This window comes from Protomyctophum bolini (assembly GCF_963924005.1).
Source record: "Protomyctophum bolini genome assembly, chromosome: 16".
Lineage (NCBI taxonomy): Eukaryota > Metazoa > Chordata > Actinopteri > Myctophiformes > Myctophidae > Protomyctophum > Protomyctophum bolini.
The window spans coordinates 26,061,408-26,080,943 of NC_137877.1; the positions used below are offsets into that span (position 1 = coordinate 26,061,408).

General features: G+C 42.9%; 1 protein-coding gene across 4 annotated transcripts in view; it reads left to right on the forward strand.

Annotated features, from left to right (window-relative positions):
• The window catches only part of ptpn4a (protein tyrosine phosphatase non-receptor type 4a), a 106,876-nt gene that overhangs the window by 53,385 nt on the left and 33,955 nt on the right, over positions 1 to 19,536 (forward strand). For all 4 annotated transcript variants that reach the window (XM_080786317.1, XM_080786319.1, XM_080786318.1 and 1 more), the window contains exons 6-12: positions 540 to 584; positions 1,275 to 1,327; positions 10,452 to 10,572; positions 11,163 to 11,250; positions 14,500 to 14,588; positions 17,140 to 17,203; positions 18,128 to 18,300. In XM_080786317.1, the coding sequence (XP_080642443.1) occupies positions 540 to 584; positions 1,275 to 1,327; positions 10,452 to 10,572; positions 11,163 to 11,250; positions 14,500 to 14,588; positions 17,140 to 17,203; positions 18,128 to 18,300 (633 nt within the window). The remainder of the gene's footprint in view (positions 1 to 539; positions 585 to 1,274; positions 1,328 to 10,451; positions 10,573 to 11,162; positions 11,251 to 14,499; positions 14,589 to 17,139; positions 17,204 to 18,127; positions 18,301 to 19,536) is intronic.

Below are 19,536 nucleotides of genomic sequence, written 5' to 3' on the forward strand. Positions count from 1 at the left end.
GAAGTAATTTTGTAGGCCTATATCTGTATAGATGTAACTTCCTGTGTTCTGATGAATTTTGTGAGTTTCATACCAAATCAAGGAGAAATCAATTAGTCCTCAATAAGTCTGACTGAGCTTTTTTATATCCTACGATTTTGCAACCCATTTTTTTTCACCCAGACTAGTGTCAAAATCTAATGTAATCCTGGGCGCTACACTTCTTCTGCCAACCTGGCCTGACCTCATGCTTCCTTCTATGCATGAGGAGTCCAAGCTGCTTCTTTTCACCTGACGGGGGAGTTTCCCAGGGGTCCTGGCCAGGGAGAGGTAGTTTAGAGATTCATGCAAAATGTAGCAATGTTGTGACATGTAATTAATTGTCCCACGTGCATGGCCCTTGATTAACACGACCTGTGGGCTGATGGGTGTCCATTGTTTTCATACATACAGTAACAACAGACAACTCCAGCAAAGATGCCTGATAACTGGTTTAATCCGACTCCTTTGTGTCAGTTAATTAGCCTCTTGTATTAATCTGACATCTGTTCTCTCCTCAGGTACCAATATTTTCTACAGATCAAGCAGGATATATTAACTGGAAGGTGAGTTTGTGTAGTCGTCATTATAATTATAGATATGATTATTATTTAGTCGACTTTTCCGGACTAAAATATAAAAATTTACTCTGGGAGTAAATTATTTATCAATCTATTTTTTCACCACTGTGTTTGTAAAGGTGTCTAGTAACACATCTCACAAAGATTGAAATTCAGTTTCCCTAGGAGAATCTGTGACAGCTACTGAATGTTGGTGTACCATTAATAACCTATATGCAGGCAAAATGTACAAATTTTAATTCTGCTTTAATAGCATGCGAGTTGTCAAGCTAGGGGTTTTTTCATAAATCTGAACCCATTGCAAGCATATTACACGAAAAACATTCATTGGGCTAAAAACAGCAATAGCAATCATCCATCCACCCACTTTTCTGTCATTTCACCATTTTATTGGGTTTTTATTAGTAGTGTTATTACAGCAACACTTAGGTTAATGTAAAACGGTTCCTATTGTAAAGTACTGTACTAGCTTTTTTATTGATCCATGAAGCTAAATCAAGTGTCTCTCTGTGTGTGTGTGTGTGTGTGTGTGTGTGTGTGTGTGTGTGTGTGTGTGTGTGTGTGTGTGTGTGTGTGTGTGTGTGTGTGTGTGTGTGTGTGTGTGTGTGTGTGTGTGTGTGTGTGTGTGTGTGTGTGTGTGTGTGCTGCTCTGTGCGTGCTTGTCGCTTCCTCCAGATTGCCGTGTCCGCACAACACAGCCGCGCTTCTGGCGTCATATGCCGTTCAGTGTAAGTACCGCTTCCCTCACACACACACACACACACACACACTGCTGATAACAAATAGAAGGCCATTCATTAGGTCTCTATTTAGCAGCGCACACACGCTGTTTAAACGTAATGATTGAGGTCCCATCCAGCGCATTTGTGGTCCACACGCTGAACCATTAGAATTCCATTAGGGGTTTGTTTCAGTGCTGGCTGAAATGAGCAAGCACGGATAGAAATGTTCTTCAGTTGTACCAGCTTGTGGCTAGTGTTGTTTTAACCTATTGCTAAGGATTCCTCACTGGGAGAAAATGGTACAGTATAGGGGACTTGCAGAGATACGGTAGATGCAGTAGCACCTAATTGAATTTTGGAGCAGTTACGATATATAACAGCATTATTCTACTTAAATTGCTCAGGGTTATACTTTTAGGCTTTCATAATGGATTCAGGTATGTGCTTAGTCTCGTACTCGGGGGACACATTGGTGCTATAATATTATATTGGTTTGTACTTTGCAGGGGTTGAACCTTGGGATTTCCATTTACAGTAGGTCATCAGGACCAACATGTTCCCTGGGAACGGTTGTCAGACTGTTTCGTTTGACACTGTAGTATGACCAAGTAGGCCATTACATTTTTGGGTGGAGAAAAAAAAGAAAACGCCAACATTTAGAATATGGAGATGAGAGGTTTCTGCTGCCCGAGAGCGACCGTATGTTGGGAAACGCTGCAGTGCACAAGGCCAAGTCTTAAGTCGGGAGTATAGTGTGGTGGTAATAGCATTTAGTCTCGAGTCTAATCTGATCTACTGTGGTGATTTAGCATTTAGCCCACGGCTTTGCTGACTGGGCCCTCTGTCATCATATTGGCTTGAATAATGTCTTGTGACATGCCAGCTTCTGTCTGTGTGCATTTCTCTCCTCTCTCTCCGTCTCTCATTGTCTCTGTCTCTTCTTTCGCTCTTGCTGTCTTTCTCTGTTGTCTTTTTGTCTCATCTCATATGTGTTTTCATTGCGGTGTGTATTTGTTTCTCTCTCTCTCATAACCCCACTCCGCCTCACTGTCACTCTGTCCTTTACCTCTCTGGGGCAGTCTTGCCATGTCTGCTTATTATAAGCGACTTTGCACTTCTCTGTCTGTATATACAATACACAATATTTACAAGCCACTATAGTTGCTTGAAAATACTGGTAGTTGCAGGTTGTGTTCTTTGGAGGGGGGTCTTGTTTCTAAAGTGTAGTTGCTTATTTGGGCTTGGTTCCATTTTTTTTATTTTTGAGGGGGCCAGCCCCTCCTATACACAGGTTTAATGTTTGTCTTTAGTTCAATGTTTGTGTGCCTCATTACGTCATATTGTCTCTTTATTGTTAATGGCGTTTAATGTTTGTGTTTGCACCGTTTGTTTTATATCACAATTACATCACCTAATCAACATGAGTTGGACTTTAATATATTAGCGCCACTCACTTCACACGGGTGTGATTTTTACCTTTAATGGTACCCCAACTTTCAGCAGCTGTCACAAAGTTTCACAAGGGAATTGGGTTGGAACAAATTGAGAGGTTTTAGTAGACACCTTTTTGAACACATTGTGAAGAAAGCTAGTGGTAAGCCTTTTTTTCCCAGATTTGCCACACATTTTTCTAACTTTCCGTAACTACTACTAGATTTGTGTTATTAGAATGTTTCCAAATATTCCCTGCCCTGTCCCTGCCCACCATGGAGGTTGTAGGTTTGAATCCACCGTGGCATATTCCAGCTTTGTCAGGAGTCTATGCGAACACAATTGGCCTGTGTTCGGGGGACGGGGTGGGTGATGTTAGTCATTGCCCATACTGGCAATGTGATGCATTGTGAAGTTGTAGATCTGCTATTTTCAAATACTGTATCAAATAGCCAATGTATACAGTATACCGTATAGGTTTAAAGTGCTCTTGTGGCCTAGTAGTAGTCACTTCTTTTGAGCTTGTTTTCCTAGACGTGGTTGCTTATTTCTCTCACAAACTCTGGCAGCTCTGCTCTGGAGCATTTCATGGGAGATTTCACTGCTATATAGGTCAGAGAAGAGAGTTAACTTGGCTACCAATGATGGGCATGACCGCATGCACACACACACACACACACACACACACACACACACACTAGCATTAGCTGGGTCTATGTCCGCATTGTCGGTTATCTTAACGCTAGGTCAGGGCAGATTATGAAGATAAACGTTTGCTTTGGGGAAAACGGGGCTTGAAGCAGCAGCTATTCGTCTAACTCGGTTAGCTCAGCCTGAGTGCTGAGACAAATTAAATTCATCCGGGGAATAGAAATACATTTTGGAAATAAATATACATTCTACTGTCGGAAAACTGCCAATGATGCCTCAGTTATACAATGACCCCATCCTCAGATATGTAAGAAAAGATAAGAGCAGGTAGTCATAACATTCTTTATATATATTTGGTAACTGTGGAACAGAAGTCAGAAGTCAGAGAAAGACAGAAAACGTTTATGAAAATGCTGTAGCATGAACGTACAATGTGCATCTATGGCAAATCTTTGCTAACCGAGGGTATGACATATTCTCTTCTCAAACGATGTGCTGTGAAACAAGTCCAAGTGGGCTTTGGGACTTTGTGCCAACAACCCATTATCGCAATATATGCAACTATAAAATGAATTGTACTACCGTATATCAGTGCTTTGTGTGCAGTGTGCACTCATTTCCCAATACATTGGCAAATTCTATACCCTAAAAACACATTATATAACATTATATAGTTTTTTCAACATGTTATTCCTATTTTGCATATAAGTGACCCCCCACACACGCACGCACGCACACACACACACACACACACACACACACACACACACAAATGCTGAATAAGAAGCTCTACAGGCTTACAAAGCATCACATTGTGTGCCTTGTGATTCTGTCTTGATGCGCCTTGTGCACAAAGAGTTTGAAGTGTCGCTGCTTTGAGTGATCAGCCCACTTGTTCCATTGTGTTGTCGAACACAGTTAGTTGACATGAAAATCCATACGTAGAGAGTTGAAGAACTAGCCAAGGCGTTGAGGTTCTTATGTGAGAGAGAGATAGAGAGAAAGTATCTTTCGTTTCTTCTTTGTTATTGACTTAACTACAACTCTGTATGGATTTGTCTTGCAAATGGATACATATCTGACAAAAAACCCCACCCTGTCAGCTGTGGACCAAGCTTCATTATCACACATGTTACGTTGTGTTAAAACGGTGACACCAGCAAAAGAAGAGAAACTTTATCTCTTCACCAGGGTGATACTTAAAGCTACGGTATCGACTTGAAGACACTTGTATGTCTCCCTGGAGCTCTGAGCACATCAATAGGGGGGTTAGTTAGAATTGATTCTCTGGTCAATATGCTTAGGCTACCGGGCATCAGGTTAGTCCAGGGAGTACTTGAGGCTGACCACTATAGTAGCTACAATAGCGTTCAGGATGTTTACGCACACACCACACGCGCGCACACCATCGTTCCACTCGGCTCCGTGCGGTGCAGTTCAAATCATTGTAGCAAATAAGTGGCTTCACATAATAACACCATAATGCACGTCATTGATAGGCCTGTCACGATCACACATTTAAGTTGAGTATTCATTATCACACAAATAATTGAGATTCAATTAGAAATTACATTTCCATTTTTGGATCTAAGGTGGTAGTTCTCAACTGATTTTGTTTCAAGGACCCCCAAATTCATAGGTACTGTAATTTGTCTGTCTGTCTGTCTGTCTGTCTCTTCCTCTCTCTCAGAGGACTCTGTACATTACTAGTCATAGCTCCTCTTTCCTCCACATGCTGATGCATCACACTGTCCTTTTCTATCTGTGATTGATCAAAGACAGTAAAGTTGTTGATGTTATGCTTACCGCTATTTTTAGACATGTTTAGATGCTTTCTGGCCATCTGCTACAGTATATGGAATAACACACACACACACACACACACACACACACAGTCACACACACACACACACACACACACACACACACACACACACACACACACACACACACACACACACACACACACATCCACCCACTCCATCCTATTGGCTGGGTCTAATGGCTCATGACCATATTCACATGGCAGCCATTTTTCTCTTGCATCATACAGCACTGCCCCAAGTATGTAGTATCATGTAAGAGCATATTACATTTACTCTCTCTCTATCTATCTATCTATCTCGCTCGCGCGCTCTCTCTCTCTCTCTCTCTCTCTCTCTCTCTCTCTCTCTCTCTCTCTCTCTCTCTCTCTCTCTCTCTCTCTCTCTCTCTCTCTCTCTCTCTCTCTCTCTCTCTCTCTCTCTCTCTCTCTCTCTCTCTCTCTCTCTCTCTCTCTCTCTCTCTCTCTCTCTCTCTCTCTCTCTCTCTCTCTCTCTCTCTATCTCTCTCTTCGCAGTCTTAATTTATTTTGATGGATTTTGACAGCAAATATTGATTTAGTTTGTCATCATCTTTTGAATAAAATTCCATGTATTAGTCATATTTTAGTCATCTGAAATGTCGACTAATCTACAGTCTATTTTGGCGGGCCTTGATGGCATCGTAATGCCTGATTTTACACTTACCCCATCCACAAGCTCACAACACGATGTGTTGTGAGCTTGTATATCTGCTATTTTCAGAGCGCAACTAAACATAAAATTACTGGTCCTTTAGTTCTTCTTTTTACTCACATTTTTGTCCCATGATATTTTATATATTTAATCCTGTATAGATTCAGTGGAATTCATAATTGTGACATAATTATTCAAAAATCTGAATTATAAGTTTGAGTCTAAATCAATCTGAATTTAGAAGGGGCACCAGTGAAATGAGCTTAGGCATAAGCACAATATTAATTTATATTTAACTTTAAACCACTAATAGAATAATTAAAAAGATTATAAAATAATCAATTATTATTTTATCTCAATAAATCGGAAGGTAAGATCTTTCCCATTACATAGCCTTTCTTACTTTGCATGTGTCAAAAACCAGTAAGTTCAACTCTTGAGCAAATAATAGACTAGAATAGAATAAAATGAATCAATTTATTTCCACACCTAAGCTTATAGACAAACTCAGTAGAATAATAATCAAAATCAAAATTAATTCTTAAACAAGAGTTAATGCAAGTTCAAATAGAATTCAGGAAACAAATCAAATTATAATGAAATTATATGATGGATAATGTCCTTTGCCATGAACTTAGAAACTTGATGTAATGCATCACTTTCCTGAGTGTTGGTTTGTTGAGAGCTTTGAGAGAGAGGCAGACTGGGGTCGTCTGTCTTCGTTCTGAGGGAGAGAGGTCGCGTTGCAGGCGGTATACAGGGCTTTGGATGGTCTGTGGTAACCCCTAGGGCTGACCCAGGATCGATTAATCGACGTTCAATCGATACGCACGGGAATCGATTTTTAAATTTTGAATCGAATAGTCATTTAAAAAAAAGCGTCCGCTTTTGGTCCGCGATTATAACAATCTGTTGAGTATTGCCTGAATAATGCCACTATAAAATCTCAACTTTTATCGATGAGCCATTACGCTGCTTGGATTCACATGGTGAGTGCGCTCAGTGCACCGAAGAATTGATATTTTTTGCTCCTAGACCCAGACCAAAACACCTTTTCTCTTTGGCATTTAATTGCACCTGATCGTATTATTGTAATAATGTAGCATATACTATTTGCCTGTGTTTTGTCTTTTAATTATGCTTTTTTTTTTTGCGCCGATGGTGATGCGATGCTCCACTTGTTTCAGCCTGCAGGCCTACAGCACTTTGGTCAGCTTTTATTGTTTTAAATGTGCTATATAAATAAAGTTTGATTTAGGCCTATATTGGAGCAGGTGCTGGCAAATAACTAATTACTGTAATGCAGTGAAGTTGCGCAAATGTCAACTCAATTAGCAAGTGGAGCTGCATGCATTCTGCACTGCAGTCTGCAGATCTCTTCTTAGAGTTTACTTTAATATTATGGTTTACTTTCAACCATAAACCATAATATGATTGACAAACCTTGGATTATAATTCTTCATCGACCAACAGCGCATGCAGCATGACTATGAGGTAAATTTAACTATGTGGGATTTCTCCATCGGCATCGCATGTCGATAAAAAAATGGGATTTCACTAGTGGCATTATTCAGGCAATACTCAGATTGTTATAATTCCAAGTGATCTATAATCTGTGAAGTTTATATATTTTTTCCCATACGCACACTCACAGTCACATTAACTTTATGATCAATCAAATCAACCGTGGTTGATTTTATTTCTGACAAGTGTCAGGCTTGAAAAGTTCATTCATGTTACCGTTCGTTTACAATTGACAGAGGAGTTTGGATTATATATATTTTTATTTGATGGAGAGGTAATGCCTGTTTCAGGCAGTTGACTTGTTACGGTCGGATGTTTTATTAAGCCAAATTATTTGTGCGTCACTGCTTTCATGAAGGCTGCAAGCCTGCTACAGTTGTTGCTTATTGTTTAAAATAAATGAGACCAATACAAGCATGCCTTTCTCTCCGCTATATCGTTGTTTAAGCCAAAGAGTCACTGCTCGCGCGCGCACCCCCCCCCCCCCCCCCCCTGACGTTTCGAAGCGTCGACGTTCGAAACGCGGGAATCGATTTTGAATCGATCATCAAATACGGAATCGAAGGTCAGCCCTAGTAACCCCTGAGCCTTTCGTTGTAGTGCCTGGGATTGCCTGGGATGGTCTGGGATGCTCAGGTCAGAGCAGCGGGGTTGGTCTGTGTAGCGATGTGGCCAAGAGCCTCTCATCAGACATCCTTCTCTCTGGTTCCTTCTGGTTCCTCTCCTCTCCCTCCACCCGGGTCCTGGATTCCTATCCGATCCTCTGGTCTCACTAGTCCTATACTTTCCCGGATTCCTGGCTGGGCTTCATCTCTCTCTTCATTATATACAGTAGCTCTCTTCGTTGTGCAATGCATGGCTCAGTTACCATACAGTATGTCACTCTCATTGCAAGATGGAGACATTGAGATGTCTTGTGAGTCAATGTCCTTTCAACATGCATTAGTTGTCAACATGTTGTTGTGAAGCAAAGTCTCTTGGAAGTTAATTTTGGGAAAGGTCATTTTGTGTACGCATGCACTCATCATGGCTTTAGATTTCACATAACACACAATCTGCAACAATTACATTTATTGTACAGTGAATGTCATATTTCCAATCGATGATCATGGAATCGAATGCTTTTATGACATAAAACATTCAAACATTATGACATATCCAAAGTCAGGGTGTGATCTGTGGCGATGACGCTTAATCCAATGAATGGGATCAAGTCTTTATGGTACAAGGGTATCCCATGGGACTGAGTCTGTAGGGAAACAAGTCAATAGAATGTATATTTCCTATGAACATGAAGGCCAATACTCTGGAATTGGACAGTTCCCAGTAAAGATTCTGTCAGCATTGACAGTGTGTGTGTATCACTTGATGCTGTGACTGCTGTCTCAGTCAGAAAGTACCATACTGAACATTCTTGAGGGTCAATAGGTCAGCAGACCCCTCTGCAGGGCTATAACTGTCCGGCTCCTTCACAGAGATCACTTCACATGTTCATTATATCATCCAATGCTGTATGTGCTATAGCTGGATGCAATAGCTTAATTGTGCCTTTATACCCCTCGTCTACTACATTGTAACTCATTTTTTCACGCAGTGTCAATTATCTAATCATAATATCATAATCCTGAGCTCTACACTCCCTCTGCCAACCTGGGGAGAACAAGGGACTGACCTCATGCTTCCTTCAATGTATGAGGAGTCCAAGCCGCGTCTTTGCACCTGACAGTCAAAACTTTATTTATATAGCACGTATAAAACAATCGAAGTTGACCAAAGTGCTTCACAACAAAAGACAACAATAAACAAATTCAAATAATATGCAGTGGCTAAAAAGGTTAAAATCAGTTCACATTAAAAGCAAGGGAAAAAAGGTGCGTTTTGAGAAGGGATTTGAATATATTGATAGATTGAGCAGCTCTAATATGGGGGGGGGGGGAGGTTGTTCCAGAGCTTAGGGGCTGCCACCGCAAAAGCGCGGTCACCTCTTGTTCTGAGGGTGCGTGACGTTGGCACGGTCAGCAATGACTGGTCCGCAGACCTCAGTGCTCTGGTGGGGTAGTATTGTTGGATGAGTTCGGCCATATATGGGGGGGCAGGCCATTGAGGGATTTAAAGGTGAATAAAATAATCTTGAAATCGATTCTCTGTTTTATGGGGAGCCAATGAAGTGAAATTAAGACTGGTGTGATGTGGTCATATTTTTTGGTACCGGTGAGGAGGCGGGCAGCAGCATTTTGTACCAGTTGGAGTCGTCTGAGAGCGGATTGGGGGATACCATGATAAAGGGCGTTACAGTAGTCTAGTCTGGAGGAGATGAATGAGTGGATGACAGTTTCGAATTGTTTGAGGGGGAGGTAGGGTTTGATCTTGGCAAGTAGACGAAGATGGTAGAAACTAGTTTTAACAACCGAGCTGATCTGTTTGTCGAAGTTGAAATGGTTGTCGAATATAACGCCAAGATTCTTTGCACTGGTATGGATGTTAGATGTAAGGGGGCCGAGGTTGGTGACAGAGGGGGGGGTGGGGTGTTGTCCAAAGATGATGATTTAGGGATGTGTTTAATAGAGTGACTAGGGTTGGGCCGACAGTGTCGAAAACTTCTTTGAGAAGGCGGGGGAGAATGCTATCAGTGGGGCAGTTTGTAGGCCGGAGATGGGAAACTATGTCAAGAAGTGAGGGGAGAGATATTGGAGTGAAATGGTCAAGTACAGCGGGGCAGGGTGAGATTGCAGGGGGGGGGGGGGGTGTAGGTGTGCAGTGGGGGGGAGTGTTCCCCGGTTGGACGTAGCACGTGGAAGGAACACGTTATTCCAACCAGTTCCATTCCCCTCCATCAGGCAGTATAGAGAACAGGATTGCCTTTGTGAGGGGACACAGGGAGAACATGCCAACTCCACACAGAAACAATACATCCTTTAGTTCTACTAGATCTCTTCTCCTTAGTTAGTTTTTATTTAGTCATTTTTGCCATAGTCAACGGAACTAACCCTGTCTCTTGGTGTCTGTGTCCATCCTTCTGTTTTGTGTAGCTGAGCTGGGCGACTACAACGAGGTGGACCACGCTGCAGGTTACCTGTCTGAGTTCTGCTTCATCCCCAACCCGCCACAGGACTTCCACAAAGAAGTTCACAAACACCACCAGCAGCACAGGTACACGCACACGCTCTCTCTGTGTCTTTCTGTGTATCTCTCTCTCTTGTTCTCGTTCCCTCTCTCCCTCAATGCTCCACCTCTCTTATCCCCTAGCCTGGTTAATAAACCAGACTAATATCGCACGGACCGCGGGATATTAGTCTGGGGAGGCTCAGCTTGGATTTCATTTCCAGGGCAGCGGGTTGAAACATTTTCTCTTTGACGCAATTGGTCAGAGCTACTGTCAGTCAAAGGTCTCAAGCATTGAAAGTCACTGTACCAAAGCCCGCCCATATTGCATACCGTGTCCCGATTGGCCGCCCCATTTCTCTGGTGTAGGAAATGGGCGTACAATTGAGCCTCTCCAGACCGTAATCCGCCGGCAGGCAATTTTTTTTTTGCCAACGGCTGATTCGGTCTGGTTTATTAACCAGGCTACTTATCCCCCCCCCACCCTCCTCATTTCCTTTGGTGTTCTCTCTCTTTCACGTCTCTTCTTTTTCAACTGTATTCCTCTCTTCCTCTTTGTTCATTCCATTTCTTTCTTTGACTGTCTACCCACATATGTCTTTCTGACTCTCTCTCTCTCTCTCTCTCTCTCTCTTTAGTGGTCTGTCGCCGGCCCAGTCCGAGTTTAATTATCTGAACACAGCACGCTCGCTGGAGCTCTACGGGGTGGAGCTGCACTATGCAAGGGTAAGGCTACCGTGGCGTGTGTATGTGTAACTATTTGTGCACGACTGTATTTGTGTCCACACGCTGCACTCGCACGAGTGTGTGCATGTGTCCACGTCAGTACATGTGTCTGTCTATGTCTGTCACTTGCTCTCTGCCTGTCTGTCTGTCTGCCTGTCTGCCTGCCTGCCTGTCTGGGTGTTGCGCCATGAAGTTTGGCACACCAGCGGTGTACCGCAGTCCACAGCCAAGGCCATGTGCCCTGCTAAATGTGTTGTTTGTGTGTGTCTGTGACCTCAATCCAGGCTCCTCCCTCCATCCCTCTTTACGCCTCCTTCCCTCCCCCACATCCTCCTTCCCTCTTCCTTTCAATAAAGTAGAAGTAGCCCAGTGGCGTTTTGAAGCATCCGGAAGAACACTCTGGGTTTCCTCGTCATAATTTCCCGGGTCCTGCAGTTCACGTTCTAACCACTAGGGCCGAGTGGAGAGTCTCCTTGGGGGCTTGGTTTTTTCCCCCCAGTAAGTGTCCAGCAGATCGCTGGAACACCATTTGTGGGCCGTGGACACATTTTTATGGGTCCTTTTTCTGTTTTCTGTTTCCTACTTTTGTTTTTAATTATTGTTATTTCAGAACATTTTCAAAAAAACCTTCCCAAAAAAAACTAAGATTTTCATGAATTAAAAAGAATGAATAAGTCAAGAAATTTCATTAAAAAAAATGTTTAAGAATTTGCCGATTTACAACACTAGGTTGTGAGCTTGTACAGTAGATCTGCTGTTTTCACCAGTGTGGGTCCCGAGCAAACGTCTGGTGCGTCCGACTTCCACCGTGGTGCGTCCGGCTTCCACCGTGGTGCATCCGGCTTCCACCATGGTGCGTCCGGCTTCCACCGTGGTGCATCCGGCTTCCACCGTGGTGTTGTCTCGTGCTCAGGTGGAGGGAAGCCAGGCGGGGAGAGCCGGACGGTTAGCTCAACCGTCACCTAGGCTGCTGAGCCAGCCTCACGGCGTGCCGCGGGTTCGACTCCCGATCCCGACAGCCTTTGCCGCGTGTCTTCCCCCCATCTCTCTCCCCATTTCCTGTCAGTCTACTTTCAACCTATATCATTAAAGGCAGAAAAAGCCAAAAAAACATCTTGGGGAAAAAAAAAGATCTGTGTATAAATTGAGCATAATGCATGCAGTGCACACACCTGTCCTTGTTTTTAGTGCTCTCTTGTCAACAGTGCTGAGGATCTCGCCCTTAGATCAGTATGTATTGAGCTTGTCGTCTTGCTGGATGGATACACAGACAGCATACACATCAGATCAAATGTCCACAGGATGGATACACACAGCATACACATCAGATCAAATGTCCACAGGATGGATACACACACAGCATACACATCAGATCAAATGTCCACAGGATGGATACACACACAGCATACACATCAGATCAAATGTCCACAGGATGGATACACAGACAGCATACACATCAGATCAAATGTCCACAGGATGGATACACTCACAGCATACACATCAGGCCAGATCAGGTTGTTAGCTTGTATGTAGGGCGATTTCCACAGGTTTTACACTCATTCACGTCTCGGTTTTCTGTAAGTCGCACTTTAGTATACTGTTGAAGTCAGAGTTGTGCTTTATTTTATTTTATTTTATTATTTGAGGGTATACCACAATTATTCCCTGCACGCACATCTACGATCACGTGTTTTTTAGTTAGATACTGTGTGGTCTAGCCAACACCAACTCGGGACTCCTGGATCGCTGTTCTCCACACTCTCTTATCCAACATCAGGTTCCTGAGCTCTACAGTTTTGTTAGCTAAACTGTCGCGCCGCAGTGTGTCTAGGATGGTGGTGCTCTTCTTCCCCCTCCTGGCTTTGCTCCCATAGAGTAAATTGACTTGCCTCTAGTTCTGGGTGCCTGACGCAGTGCCCTGCCATCCTTCTCTCTGTGACCTTAGAGGTCCACATTTTTTATGCAGTCCATGTGACACCTAGTGCCAATCGTAGCATTATTGTGTAGACTCCATCCAGGGCTCTTTGAAGCAGTCCAGGCCCCAAGGTATTTGAAGTCATCGACTGGCTCTAGCACCGTCCTGTTGGCTTTCGCAATGGTTTTGTCCTCTGTGTGGGTTTATAGACGATATGCGATTTTTACCAGCTGCTTGAAAAGCATGCTGGGCAATAATCGCTGTGGAAGGCTTTCACGACCGTAATAACGACTGGCTTGCCGATTGGCTGCCTCGTCTCTACGCAACCAGACACTTTTTTGCCTCTAGCCGACCTCTCAGCCATGGGATGCTATGCTAGCAACCAAGTGAACCAACATGAAGTCAAACCATCCAAAACTAGTTTCAGGAACCATAATAATAATAAAGTCAAAGACAGCGAGCGCTGCCGGTGATACGGACAATTTAGACAAAAATATGCTGCTGCCTGCTGATGAAGGAGCTTGTACATAGGCTAATTACTCCTGGCAAAAATAATTGCTTAGGTAATTAATACCAACTAAAATTACAATAAATAGGCTTCCTCTACGTCATTACATCAATAAAGTGTTCAATGTCATGCACACTTCTCTGATTGCATCATGTTGGTCTGTTCATTTGCGTTTGTACTACTTGCATGACTGAGTGACTCCAACCACCACCACTCAGCTTTACTTTTGGCTTTGTGCAGTGCTTTAACCCATTTCACACATTTTCACGATTTTTCAAAAATAGCAGACCTACAAGCTATGAGCTTTACATCTGCTATTTTTCAATAGCTAAAGTATAACATAATGCTTAGTTAAAACACAAACGGGTTCCCACCAGAATGGGTTAATTTGTTTCCACACACAAATACACACAGACACAGACACAGACACAGATATTTACATTTCATAGCACAATTCTGCAGATATAATAAGGCATTATGGTAATTCATTTATAATTGATCAATTCATGTTTTTACTCAAGTACTGAGTACTACAGTACTCCACTACATCTCAGAGGCAAATATTGTATTGAGGTTACTGCTACGGCTACTGTATTTTCAAAATATTTTGAGACATTCTGCATAACAATAAGAGTACTTTTACTTTTGGTACTTTAAGTAGCCTACACTTTGATGCCAATACTTTTGTACTTTTACTCAATTACATTTTGAATCCCAGACCTGTACATTTGAGTACTTTTTTACTTTGAGTATGTACTGTATGTCCATGTTCTCAATTCTGTCTTCCTGTCTCCTACCCCGTCTTTGTTTGTATCCATCGTCTCAGGACCAGAGTAACACAGAGATTCTCATTGGCGTGATGTCAGCAGGTGTCGTGATTTACAAGAACAGGGTACGGATCAACTGCTTCCCATGGTGAGTGAAAAGCACGAATGCACATAATTGAAAAGATTCCCTCACAAAACAAACCTTTCGCAGGCAACATAATATTGTATAGAAACAGGGCTTTTAACACAATGAGTGCCACCTGCTGGACGAAAGTAGTATGGCGCTTGGGTGCCGGTGATTTCAGGCTCTTCCACTATGACTCACGTCCGCACGTCACGTCACTTCTTTTGAGCAGCTGAAGAATATATTCCTGGTTCCTAGCGTTCCTGGCGATTTCTACCGGTGCATTTCTCGGCTTTGTACAAAGCATATGAAACACCCAGCAGGTCAGCCTCTGGCTGGCCGCGGCAGCGTCAGCGGCCGAGTCTTTCTCAACTTTGACACTCTGACATTTGGTGTCCAAAATGCGGTAGTGCTAACGAGCGCTCCGTGTTAAACTCCAGCTGCGCAGGGTTTACTTGTGCTACATGCACTGGCAAAAAACGCCTGCCCGCAGTTCCAGCTTTGGCCAGTAGAGCTTCAACCTTAGCCACCTTCTCTTCCTCAATACAGGGACGATTCCATGCTTTATTCCACTGGAGAGTGGAGAACTCTGAGTGCTGCAGCGTGTTTCTTAGAAATGTGACATCTCCCCTCTGTCTGTCCTCCACTGTCATTTCTCTCTCTCTCTCTCTCTCTCTCTCTCGCACACACACACACACACACACACACACACACACACACACACACACACACACACACACACAGAACAAATTTAGAACCCAACAGTGGTGTCCCAAACACCTGTCAACTGTCGTCACTACTAGGCGAGAGAGAGAAAGACAAATCCAGTAGAAATATGTGATATTGACTGCACGCACCCTTGTCTTCTCTTTTTCTTCAGCTTTCTCCCTTACTCCTTCTCACTGATGAGAGAGAGAGAGAGAGAGAGCTTTGTGGATTTCTTTCCCTTGTTCCCATTTATGTTCACGGCAGCAGCCTGACAAATGAACCACAGTTAGATGGGGCAATGACTCACACTCTGTGTGTGTGTGTGCGCAGCACTGCATGCGCGTGCATGTGCTAAAGTATATTTAGAAGGGAGTGATGAGTCACAACAGCACTGGAGCTGTAGGAGCGGATTATGCTGCTAGCTAGCTAGCTCATCAGCAGACCTCTTTTCATGGATGTGTGTGTGCGTGCATCAGCACGTGCTCTTGTACTTCTGCTTTTAAAATGCTTTTTAATGCCACTTCCACTTTATTAGCCACGTTGTAGCCACATGGAGATAGAGTCACATAGACAAGTTGGTTTTGAACATTTGAACACGTGGCTTTTGTGTGTTATTCTCTGAAACGATGGACATCAGGAATGATGCAAGGTGGGGATTTGGAGATCCCTTATGTCATCGGTATTATGTCACCAGCGTTAGTCCTCTAGGATTTTAACTCATTTATTGCAAGATGAAATACCTCCATTTACTGAAATATGATGATGAGAAAAAGATAATCTCTAACATGGGATGGGACTGGGAGGTGATTTATAATCTCTAACATGGGATGGGACTGGGAGGTGATTTTTGCGGCCACATGGTTTCTAGAACCTAGGGATTTATACAGTAGCTAGCTACCCGGGTATGATAGAAGTCCAAATTCGTTTGATCATCTTTATCTTTTGCCTTTGTGCTGTGATTGAGAAGCAGTGCATTCTTATTGTATGGCGAAACGGGTCTCAAAACCACACATGCATTTTTACAATTTCAGCCCACTGTTCTGAACACTAGTATGATTTGTGTTTGGCAGCTCAAAAGGGGGAAAAAAGGTACATTGTGAACTGAATGTTTATCTCTGAAGCTGTCATGTTTGCACTATGAATAAAAATCACACACACACACACACACACACACACACACACACACAAGCAAAGGTGAACAACTTTGGCCTATGTTGCTAGCTGGCGACAGCACTCATGTCAGATCTGTTGATTTATGTGGTACTAGAGCATTTCCGTAGAGGGTAATATAACATAAATATACCGTATGATATATCCTTTCCTAAATAAATAATGTAATACTACTATATTGGCAGAATCTGCTTTGGTTGTGTTTGTTTAAGTGCTGAAAGTGTGATTCTGAGACATTTTTTCGCCATGAAATGGGGGTCGCTACAGCACTTCTGGATCCTCAACCGGTCACAACTCATTGTGAGCAGTGGTTCCAAGCAACCAGTGGGTTAACCCATTAAGACCTGAGACAAATGGTTTTCTGAAAAAAACCTGTTTCTATGTCAGTGGTTCTCAATTATATGCATTTGGCCGCAAACCCCCATCTGAAAATATGATGTTCCAGACATATTCACACTGTGAAAGAATATATATTCAAAGATTTGCACACATTTTCACGAAAAAAAAGAAAAGATGCAGATCTACAAGCTCGTAGCGCAGCACCGAGTGAGGCACTACGAGCTTATCGATCTGCTATTTTTCAACAGCTCAAGTTTACAATAATGGTTAAAAGAGCACTGTGTGACGGATGTAGGGCATGTTGCACTAGCCCACCTGTCACTCAACATGACGCCAACACGTGTTTCTGTCTCTCTAGGCTGAAGATCGTGAAGATCTCCTTCAAATGCAAGCAGTTCTTCATCCAGCTGAGGAGAGAAGTGGTACATGGAAACAGACACACACACACACACACACACACACACACACACAAATGGTGGTCCGTGGCATACAAAACAACTATGGCACTCCATCTTTAAAACACAATCAGCGCCGGGATTTCTTTCAAAATAGCAGGTCGGGTTGCCGTGCAGATATGGCAGCTTTTACTCTGAAAGCCTCCCCCCTTCCGTTCCGTACAAAAAACGGGAGAAATATTGTTGCTTGCTTACCTCGCTATGATTACGATAAAGTCGTTCGATAATCCCTCGCTTTCATATTTTAAACGAGAGGCATGTTTAAGTCAGAAATGAATAGCTTAGTATCAAAAAACACAAACGGCCTGGGCCGTGGCTCAGCGGTCCAGGCACCGTGGCTGGTAATCCAGTCTGGCAGTGTGCCGTGGGTTCGACCACGGCACACGGAGAGCTCCCTAGATTAGGAGATACGAGCCTTTCTTTTCGAGCGGTAAACAGGGAAGTGAATGGCAGCACGCATGGGCAAACAGCAAGGGAAAAAAAACAACCAGAATATTTTTCTTTCGTTGGATATCAATGAAAATGCGCTAGGATGTGTGTACACGTCCTCGCAATCCATCGGTTGGATTAGCTAGGACGGCTCCATACGTCCAACAGTCTAAATTGGTTAAGGGCGGGAAAGTAGACATTGGTCTGGTTCTATTCTGGATAATCCCCCCGTCCTTCCATATCGTATGAATTTAGCTTGATTTCAAGTGATTTTAGAGAGAATAGATGTACATGTTTAAAATATTATGTTACATTCGACCATTATTCAATTCTCGTGATGTTCAATTTTCACTTGGTGAACCTGTTTAATATGGAAATAAACCATGACTAAGCTTACTTAACCTTTCTGTCTGTGTGTCTCTCTCTCTCTCTCTCTCTCTCTCTCTCATCCCTCCATGTTAGTGTGAGTCCAGAGAGACGTTGCTGGGCTTCAACATGGTGAACTACCGCGCCTGTAAGAACCTCTGGAAGGCGTGTGTGGAGCACCACACCTTCTTCAGGCTGGACCGACCAGTACCGCCTCAGAAGAACTTCTTTGCACACTATTTCACCCTGGGCTCCAAGTTCAGATACTGGTAGGAGAGAGCGCACACACGCCACACAGCCAGTCAGACACGCACATGCACGTCAATAACAGTTTTGGGCATGCAAGGTTTCTGCCAGCAGTGACAAATGACAATCTGATCTTATAGTATACTCTGTAAGTCACTCTGGATAATGCTAAACACTCTGCTAAATGCCTCAATTTGTAAATTGTCTCCTCCACACAAATGGCCTCAGTGAAATGTCAAGGAGTAAATGATCCCCGTCGGACAGAAATCTCAGTCTGCATATATTAAAGTTTGTGTTTTTTTTGTAAATTACTGACCTACTTGATCATTCCACAGCGTCACGCAGAAGCGGAAAAAGTAGCAGATCGGCAAGCTGTCGATCTTGTTAATTTTGATTTCGTCGATCTGTTACCTTTGGATTTGAATACTGAAAAGTAACAGTTTTTGAACATATGAGGTTTCCACCTGACTGAGGCGAAATGTTTGCGGGGTCATGAAAAGTCAGCGGTTTGGGAGCTAGAGGGACGGGATGCTATCTGTTTCCTGTCGTGCTTCCCTCCCAGAGAAAAAAACACACCTAAATAATTTATGGTTTCTTAAAAAAAAAAAAGGAAATAGTTTCTGTTGAGACGCCGAAATGTTTGTGTCTACATGCATGTGCGTGTGTGTGTGTGTGTGTGTGTGTGTGTGTCTGCACAGCCATGCGCGTGCATGTATGTTCAGTAGCAGTCGGCCCCGAGATCTTTTCAATTATTCAGTGAGAGACACGTTGCCGACACGCACTCTGAAATCTCTTCTCCCAAACAAAACGGCTCTCATCTGTAGTTGATATACATGTACTGTAGGACATGATTACACATGTAAGTTGACAATTAATTGTCACACACATAATTGCGATTAACAATTGAATTGTGTTCATGACATTGAACACATGTTACAATTTGAATTTCTGTTTGCCTTTTATGTTCGTAATCACAACTTGCACAGGGCAGATATGACAAATAACTTAAATATACAAAGGAATTAATTTCAATTTTTTATGATTTTTTATGATTTTATGATCCAAAAACGTTTCAATGTTTTTATTTTTACTTTTGACAACATCGGTAAAGGCCAATAAGAAGCCCATGTGTCCCGATTTTAACCTGGTGTCCTTTTTTTGGGAATATCATTTATACTGTAGGCGATTTTCTTTTGAGGGGTGCTAGCCCCTCCTATATTACTATACAGCTTTAATGTTCGTGTTGTCTGAACAAACAT